The sequence below is a fragment of the Taurulus bubalis genome (assembly GCF_910589615.1).
Source record: "Taurulus bubalis genome assembly, chromosome: 19".
Lineage (NCBI taxonomy): Eukaryota > Metazoa > Chordata > Actinopteri > Perciformes > Cottidae > Taurulus > Taurulus bubalis.
In genome coordinates, this window is record NC_136607.1 from 8703610 (window position 1) to 8713325 (window position 9716).

A 9716-nucleotide genomic window follows, 5' to 3' on the forward strand; every position below is an offset into this window, starting at 1 on the left:
CTGCCGCGGCCCCTTGTTTTTGCAAGGTTGAAACCTGCCTCATCCACATATATTAGCTCATGATTTACTGCATCTGCATCTAGCTCCATGACTCTGAAAGAGACAAGACAAAACAATGTAGCACAGTACAAAAAGACAGGGATCAGTCAATATGATGTAGCACCATTCACTTCCAGATCCAGTACCAATGATAGGATAGTATAGCATACCTGCACATATTCATATCTCAGTTGTTTTACAGTTGTCTGTGTTTCTTTCAAAAGGGACTCTGTACAGCTGCTTCATCCTAATCTTATTGCGTTTCAGTAGACGAGACAGTGCAGAGAGACTCACTCTGTTGACGTTTTGGAATATGGTGTTGTCTGCTAGTATGTGGGCCTGCAGTTCTCGGAGTCTGATGCAGTTATTTGCAATGACCACATTTACAATGTGGGTCTCCTGCTCTGGGGTGAACAGTCGACCTTTTCCACCAGATATTGGTTTTCTTGCAGTTCTGTAAAAACATTTAGGTAAATGGTTTTAGTGATAGATCCTTCTCATTATGAAAGTACAGTACATATAACTGTACCAGTAAGTCTACAGCACTTACAGTTACTTACCGGTTCTCATTTTGAAAAATCCGGCTGATACCTGCAACAGTATAGCGGCTCAGATTTGGTTGAACCCGTTGCCCAGCCTCCCTCATGGTCATCCCATGGTTGACAACATGGTCAACCACAGTCGCTCTGATCTCATCAGTTATTGTGTTCCTGGCTCCCCTTCCTCTTCCCCGTCCTCTTCTTATCCCCCAGCCTACTTCACCTCTTCCTTCTCCTCCTCCTCCTCCTCTTACTTCTTCACGTCCTCGTCCTCCTCTAATTCTCACCAATATTGGCCTCCATTGTTGTCCAAACCAAATGTTTACCTGTGGCCTATTTATAGTGCTCAAGCTCTGATTTGTAAGTGAACTCATTATCTAAAAGTGTTTTCACATGTGTCAATGTGGAAAAGCAATTGGCAAAATAGTGTAGCAATGTAGAGACCAATGTTTACAGTTTTGCTAGAAGTGTGTTAATGAATTGCAAACTGAGTGTAAAGCAGTGGTTTGTGTTTACAGTTTTGCAAAAAGTGTGTTATAAACTTATAAACTGAGTGTAAAGCAGAGAACGTGCATTCAGTTTGGCACACTTGGTAAATGCATTGGCTAAACGTGTTAATGGTTTCAGAAATCCTGCTTCAAGAATCACTGTTAGTGTTTAAGCATTCAGAAAAAACTGTAAAGCGTTGCTGCCTCTTGTACCACTGTTACACCACTAGGTGTCACACCAACTACACAAACAAGATATATTCATATTTCAAACAAAATCGATTCACATCTGACTCATTTACACCAGTAGTTCTCAACCTGATCATGAGATATTTATCTGGTAAGTGTATAAACAAGTATTTCAGAATATTTTGCTAATAATACCTCTATACTTTTACGATTTTGGATGCAGGACTTTTATTTGTAGAGTAACTGCATATGTAGTTGTGTTGGTACTTTAACTTAATGATGTAAAAAGTTAGTTCACCACTGCTGAGATGTGTAAAAAATAGAAAACGCTTAATGGGCCACGAAGCAAATGCATATACATTGACTCATATTTGTTATTGTTGGTTTGTCTTAGCAGTTAACGAAAGATACAGAAATGAAACCTCTCTTCCCCATCTGATAAAAAGTTGATATAGAAACATTATTATCGTAGTTACATTCTATTATGTTTTTATTGCTGTTTAGCCTTAATGGACTAACTGTTGTATAGTCCGTGAATCATTTGAGTGTCTAAAGACAGAGTGTGTCGTATGATGATTTCAAAGTCCCTTGAGGCACATTTGCTATATGGGTCGACTTTGCATGAATTTCCTCCTTGCGGATCAGTGAAGTCGTGTCTGTCCCTGAGGGGCGCTGCAGCAGTGTTGTCTCCGCTGGTGTCGGCCTCACACTGACACTTCCCTGTGAGGAGACAGACAGCTGTGAAGTTGAGAGGCATTCATGTGCTTCAGGTAGATCATAAAACATGTTCTTCCTTGAAATAACGCATGATGAAAAATATCAGCTGTGTAGTGAAGATGAGTGCAGTAAATGTCTCAATTAGTATTCAGACATTTAATAGTAAGCTGCATTACATTTTGAAATGAAGACATGATATGTTTCTTATTAATCTTGGAGTTTTATATACATTTTACAAGATGCATTTCTTAACTGGTTTATTACATTTTTTCATTTCTTCACAAAAAAGAAGCTTAAATAGTTTAAAGGACATTTTGGAGAACCACATGTAAAAGTGACCCGGAGAGGAGATCTAAACAGACAGAGCATCCTGAAACACTAAAACAACAAAGTGCCCACCCACCTATCTGGCTAATTGACAACACTTCTACAACCAATCACAAACCAGAGATGTGTCACTGGGTAGAGAAAGGTGCAAAAGCTCACACTCCTATTGGCTCTGGCTGGATTTCTTTTGAGCGACTCCTGACCAGATGATGTGCCTGTTCCATATGGCAGGCCTCTGGGACTCCTTTGTGCTGTGACTGATGTGACTCACGTCAACTTTAAAAGGTTTCCTCCTTCACTTTAAGACCCCCCCTAAACCCCCACCGCCTCTCCCTGCCGATCTGCAGGATGAATGGGGAGTCATCTATGCGTTGATCAGGCAAAGTGTGCCTTTCGTTTTGTATACAGCCTCCCTCCTCCCCTTCAGCCCTGCAGCCCTGCAGCCTGCACGCTCACAGCTCCAGACTTTGTTTTGGGTGAAAAGGGCCGTCTCAAATGTCCCGTGCAGCCAACAGCAGCTGCTCCGGGACCTTTCCATTCTCCAGCACAAAAGAGGAGAGAGAGCCGGGGTCTCGGTGCACCTTTGTGCAGGGCCCCTCCTGTCGTTTTTCTGCTCTTTGTGCCCATTGATCAGAGTGTAGAAGTGTTGGCTTTTGTTTGAGTTTTGTTTGGGGGGGGTGGGCAGTACACGCACATTTAGCCACCTGATCTAGTTCTGCAGCACACACGTTATGTGTATGCTCACTAAAACATATCAGTGACTCAGTACAGGCTGCTCTACTTTATTGTGAATCTCCCATCTTGCATGCACAGCGACCTCCAAAGTCAAATATGATATCTGTTTATGTTTTCCAGGTTGAAAGTTCTGCAAAAAGCTAGTGAGTGAAGATTGTTGTTCTTTTTTTTGCCAAACTGCTATTTCAGAGAAGAAAATTGTACATGCAAGATTCATACTCTGCAAAACACCACACACACTCACACACACACACACACAGTGTTGCTGCTGTGTCTGAACAAGGCACTTGAGGCCCCACCATTGAAAGGAAGAAGCAGGCCAGTGTTTTGGCAACAGCTGGCAGTGTGTGTGTGTGTGTGTGTGTGTGTGTGTGTGTTTGTGTGTGTGTGTGTGTGTGTGTGTGTGTGTGTGTGTGTGTGTGTGTGTGTGTGTGTGTGTGTGTGTGTGAGAGAGAGAGAGCCCACTTTGTGTTTACAAGCAGCAGCTGTGGACGTAAACAGATGAAAATAGTGTATTCTCATTTATTTACACTCTGGTTGCCTTTTCAAGATAAAATCTAACACAAACAAATGTACTTTCACTTCCAACGAACCAGCTTAGATTACAATAATGCAGTATTTGGTGTACAAAATATGCAACTTTTATTTGGAACTCTTTGAACTTATTTAGAACTAGAAATGTGACTTTACTACCAAAATGATGATTTGTCTGAATCATTTATTGAATGTTGAAAAGAAGACGTATTAGAATGAAAGCTTCACTTGCAGTAAGAGAGGAGCAGCCTGGGGGGCTGCAGGTTCATATAATTAGTGATTAGATTCATCATGAGCTGACCCAGGCTGATGGATATCAACAGAGATCAGCATCAGCAGCTGATGACTGAGGGAATAGGCGCGTGTGTGTGTGTGTGTGTGTGTGTGTGTGTGTGTGTGTGTGTGTGTGTGTGTGTGTGTGTGTGTGTGTGTGTGTGTGTGTGTGTGTGTGTTGTTTGACCCCGTCCCTGCTGTGACTTGCAGTAGCAGGCTTATGGTAATGACGGTGGGCGATATTAGCATAGTTAAAAGCTATATTAGCATAGTTAAAAACCACATTAGCATAGCCATCAGACAAGGCGAGTCAGCAGATACTAAAACTCTTCAACGATTGATCCATCTTTCCAAACTTGCCTTGTTAGGAGAAACATTTCCCCCAAAAAATAGTATACTACTCTGAAATAGCCAAATTCCATTTTCTACGTTGTATCATTTATGTCTGTGTGTGTGCCGCTAGAAATAAATAGATACATATAAATTATTTTGAGCAATGGAGAAGGAGACGCTGATGCCAGTATCCTTAACAACCTGTTCAACAAAACACCAACAAACTAAGAGCACAGAAATACACACGTGCACTCACTCACTCTCTCACACACACACACACACACACACACACACACACACACACACACACACACACACACACACACACACACACACTTAGCCTGCAGCCCATCACCATCTGCTGCAGCTCTCCAGCAAAACAGAAAGGATTTTGGGAGGAGGAGGTGGAGGAGGAGGAGGAGGAAGAGGAGGAGGCTTTTATGTTGAAAGGACACTTGAGAAGCAGCATGTGGCTGCAGCAGCAGATCTTTTTATAACCGGGGTTGAGGCAGAGGGCAGGCGAGGTTTCTGAGGGTTAGCAAGTTCAGACAGAGAATCCAGGTAACTTTTCCATTTGTGTCAGTCGGTGAGCTTTAGAGGTGTTGGTAGGCGTATTTTTATTAAACTTGGGCGTGTGCCCCACAAACTGTTTCCCCCCTTTATGCTAAGCTAGGTACCGATGGCCTGACTCCAGATCTGTACTTCACATGGAGACATGAGATTGGTATTGATCTTCTCAACTCACTCTCAGAAGCAAAGCGACAGTGCATTTTTTCCCCTATAGCCTTTCCAGCGAGTGTCACCGTGTGTCATTGTACGTGCAGCTCCCAGCATGCACTCTGTTGTGCTGACACTTCAGACATGTTTCTGCTGACTGTTGGGGGATGTTGGTGGTATAGTCTGGATTTTTGGTCCTGAATGGCTCAATGGCAGCAGGCTTGTGCCAGACACACTGCCTCTTGCTCCTCCTCCTCTTCCTCTCTCGTTTCTCCTCATCATTAAAGTGGACAGCAGATGGAGTGAGTGCTGGGTATGGGTTGCCGTGGAGATTTAAAGATTTAAAGGGGTGATTGCTTTTCAGCTGGTCCTGCTTTTCCTTTCTCTTTTTTGACACGGAGTGTGCGTGCGAGGCTGCAGAACAGTGAATGAAGGCTGCATATGTTGTATCTGAGCAGATTTAGAATCAGTCACTCTTCTTCTTCTTTGGTTCATTTAATTTATTTTATTTTTTCAGTGAAACATTGCAATATATCAAGTTTAGGCCCAATGAGCTAATGAGCTTTAATACAAAGAGAGAGAGAGAGAGAAAGGGAAGTCACAGTGGGTCATGGGGGCTTCAGCAGCTGTTGACTCCACAATAGTTTGCAGTGACAGGCCAAAGAGTGACTTTAGAGTTTGAAACCAAAGTCACAAAAGCCTCTTTTGGATCCTGAATCACAATTGAAAGAAAGAAAAGAAAAACCAACGTGTGCCAGGAGCAAAAGATCACCCTCATTAAGCTGCAGCTACAGTTTTCTCCTCAACTTCACAATGCAAGCGGTACCAGCAAATTAACACACACACGCTCATTGATTATAAATTTAGTCTAATGTTTGGTTGTAGACAAAGTAATTCACTGAGTCAGAAAACATCTCACCGGGTAGGAGTGAGTGTGACATTAACCTTTTGAAAACCCACCTATTTTTAGACCTCTGCTCGAAAATTGCATACCCAAACTAAAAAAAGGTATATCTTTGCAACCACTAAGGCTATTTGAATAATTTTGGTGTAATAATAAAAGAGTATAATGTGAATTGTGTGTTCAGATGTGTAAATATCAGTCTATATGTCATGGTTATGAGTAAATGAAGAAGTGAATTCAGTTATTATAGCAATATATGCCATAGAGCCCATATGGGCTCCACAGTTTTCAAGATCATGACAAAACATCCTGTCAATCACATCTGACTTGGTATATATAACTGACTGAAAATACTACTATATAAAAATAAAAAAGATTTAAAAATAAAAATAAGAAAGTTCTTATGGCAGGAATATATTTTGTTTTCCTGGCGGCGATCAGCAGAATACTCCCAACGCTACAGCACAGTGGGGATTCACCCACACGGTGTGCATACATGTTTTGGGTGAAAATAATCAAGGTTCCACGCTTTGCACCACAACACTCACAGCCGTTTATCAGTATGTTGACATTAGGGAAGCAGACTGGTCGTCGCACGTTCCAGCCCTGTGAGAAAAGATGAGAACATGATTCTCCTCCTCTTAGACAAGTTAGAGCCAATAGAGATGTTAGATGTTCATGACGGAAACCCGTGTATTAAAGAGCCGAACCTCCGGCTGTTCGGGGTGTTTTTGGACGGTCAACCTGCGTGTTGACTGGACGACTCCCTGCTATCACGATTGCAGCTGCTTTGCTACTTTACTTGTGATCAAGGAAAATAAATTCTGAGGACCAGAGAAGTTGTTTGACTAAGTTCTTCCTGACGCTACACCAGGCATCCAATGATTAGTACGCATTAACAAGATGCCGTGGGGAGAGGCGAGGAAGAAGGGGGGAGTTCTGATTAGAGGGCGTTCTTTAATTTCATGGCGTAGACTAATCCCACATGGTGGTCTCTATTGAATCAGCCCTAATCTTGCTGGGCCAATTATGAGACAAAGTAGATGGCATGTTGAGCCATTTTCAACAATGAAAAAAGAAAAAATGTCACCCATAACACCAGCACAGATGTGTTTCATCAAAGTATGTGAGTGAGCTTTAGAAGTGCTGGTGCAGTATTATCTTAGGGTTAGATGCTTTCAGACAAATGGAACCTGAGCTAAACTCTGTCTGCATATTAGGAGACGTGAGAGAGGTCACGATCTTCTCATCTAACTGTCATCAAAACAGAAAATAATCACAATTTTCAAACTATCTCTTGAAACGTTGTGTTGTAAATGTAAAAGGGAGACGGACTTTGCAACTGCGCTGCGTGAACTTGAGCCAAAATCTATTTAGACACCGATGTTGGTGGATTCCAGAACGGTTCCCAGAATCTTTTTTTGGGGGGGGTTAAAAAATGAGAAGAACAATGACCGGACACGGTGCGGTGACGTCATCTTAACAGCTAAAGGAAGGGTTCCTGTTCATGACTGAGTGGAGGACAGAGCTGTCAACCATCCGGTGTTCAGCTTTTACACCTGCCGCAATTCAAGAGAAGGGAACTTTGCGTATCAAGGCCACCTCCATCACCAGTCACCATCCACGTGACTTGCATTGTAATCAGAACATTTACTGATTGAGACTAATAATATTTTCTTCGTTCACAGGCTCTCACATTAAGAGAGAGCAAATACTTCTGAGTTGTCCAAATCAAAAGCCTCTCCAGCGCTGAATTGATGTATTTGTATAAAAAAGACCCCACATGATCACAGCTGTGTTCATGTGCTCAAGTCAACCCAGACTGGTGGAGGTTTGCAGAAAAAGAAGATGGATTTCATTTGGGAGTCAGACAACTTTAAACATCACATGAAAAGGTCAAAAGTAAAGTCAGAAGGCAATACTGAATTCAAACATTTATTTCTGTTTTCATCATACAAAAAAAATCAAATATGCAGTGAACATTATTGCATTTGATGTAAATAGAGCTGAAGTGAAACCCTCAGGAAGGAACACATTTACAGGTTATTGTCTTCATATTTCAGTCATACACCTCAATTATTTTCATTTTAACACATTTTATATTTTTCTTTTACCATTGCATATCTAAAGTGAAACCTTTTAGATATTTTCTTTCAATACTTTGTCAAGGAATACTTTGTCATTGTTACATTTCCAAAGTGAAACCTTCAGAGAATAAACGTTGTTTTTAATTAGTTTTTTTATGTTTTAGAATATCATTTGTCATTGTTAAATTTCTAAAGTGAAACCTTTAGAGAATTAAGACAATTCTGGAAAGTGGGAAACATTTCCGCTGATTGCAACTGTTGTCATGTTGCTCAGCAAAGAGGACGTCGTCAAAAAAGTCTTTTTTCTAACGCCGCCTCCTCCTCAGCACCGCTTCTTCTCCGGCTGCGCGTGCTTCAACGTGCGACGTTCGCTCTGTGGGACCACAGGACGCAGAACTCGCATCTCCTCCCTCTCCAAACCTCATCCGCACAAAGAATGAGGGTCGATGTGTCGCTCTTGTGGCATACCTGACCTCATTCACATAAAGAATGAGAGTCATCTTGGCATGGACGGGACAAGAGGCAACGGTTCACGGGGGGCCCCAGGGGCCGGCGCCGTGCTGCCTGGACGGGAATCCTCCTCAGGAGTATCCAGGGATGAGCAGAAACAGGGTCATCCTGTTCATCAAGGATGAGTATTTCCAAATAAGAAGCTTTACAGCATCTGAGCAAGAGAGGAGCCGAGGCCCAGATCAGCGCTTCTCGGGGAGGCTGATCTCAGGAACCCAGTCGTTCAGACTGCGGCTCTCCTCGCAGAACAGGTGCAGCTTCTGCAGAGCGGGGTCCTCCCAAGACCCATCAGCTGGGTTCTGTTCACAAAGAAAGAGAGAAGAGGCGTTAGCTGCGGTTCTTTTTTTTTTTAAAGCATCACATAGACTTCTGAAATGATTCATATATCACACTCTCGCTCTGTGAGCTCTACATACCGTGATGAGGACGCAGTGAGCATCTTCAAGCTGCTCCGCCTTGTCGCCAACAATCTCAGCCAGACGCTGCATGTCGCTCACTCTGACGATGCTGATGTCGTTGTCGAAGCAGAAGGACTGGATGAGGGTGAAGTGGATCTGCAGAGCGATGTCGCACTGGAAGTCCTCGTCCATGGCCAGGACGCAGAAAGACACACTGTCTGGGTCACTGTGGAGAGAGAAAGGTCACCTGTTAGGTAGCTGCTGACTGTTGGACAGGGATTACGTTGGCTGTTCACAGCGGAGGCCAAAATCACATTTAAGTACTGTTCCATTTACTTACTCAGTCATGATTTTAGCGCTCTCGTAGACGCCGACGGTGAGTCGATCCTCGCTCTGAGCACAGAGCAGAGCTTCCTTCAGAGATTTCCCAGTAGACTGCATGGTGATGCTTTGAGCTGTGAGTTAGGATGATGTAGTCAGAAAGTCCAGAGAGCGAGTATTTGTGCTTCTTCCAAGACTCTGCCAGTATTTATACCGCTGATCCGGCACACGCTGCCTCTCTGATTGGCCGTTTGGGGCACAATGGCTACAACAGGCCTGCAGCCCCCACCCCGCCCTCAGGGACACGTGCCTATAGAAAGGTTTTAGAAAGTCGGGGGAAGTTTTGGTTGAAAGGATCAGATGTAGAAACTCTCTGACCTTCAAAGGATTCTTTCAGCTTACAGGAATAATGAAACCACACAGGGAGAACAGACCAAGGTCGTCAAAGTCCTTGAAGTTCTGGAAGAATTAGAAGATGTACACCAATAACTCACATTCAAACAGCAACCACAGAAGTTTTTTTTTCAGTGTCCACAATCTACAGCCATTTACATCACAGCTGAATATTTAGCAAACTATGCCATTATGGTATGTTCCAATGCCAT

At 43.0% G+C, this 9716-nt stretch overlaps 1 protein-coding gene across 1 annotated transcript; it reads right to left on the bottom strand.

Annotated features, from left to right (window-relative positions):
- Positions 1-8574: 8574 nt before the first annotated feature.
- Positions 8575-9231, bottom strand: LOC306751355 (growth arrest and DNA damage-inducible protein GADD45 gamma-like; the record flags this gene model as incomplete). The annotated part of the gene is made up of 3 exons (XM_079234920.1): positions 8575-8691; positions 8809-9016; positions 9131-9231. 3 exons carry the CDS (start codon positions 9229-9231, stop codon positions 8575-8577), a joined length of 426 nt encoding a protein of 141 aa, XP_079091046.1.
- Positions 9232-9716: the final 485 nt, after the last annotated feature.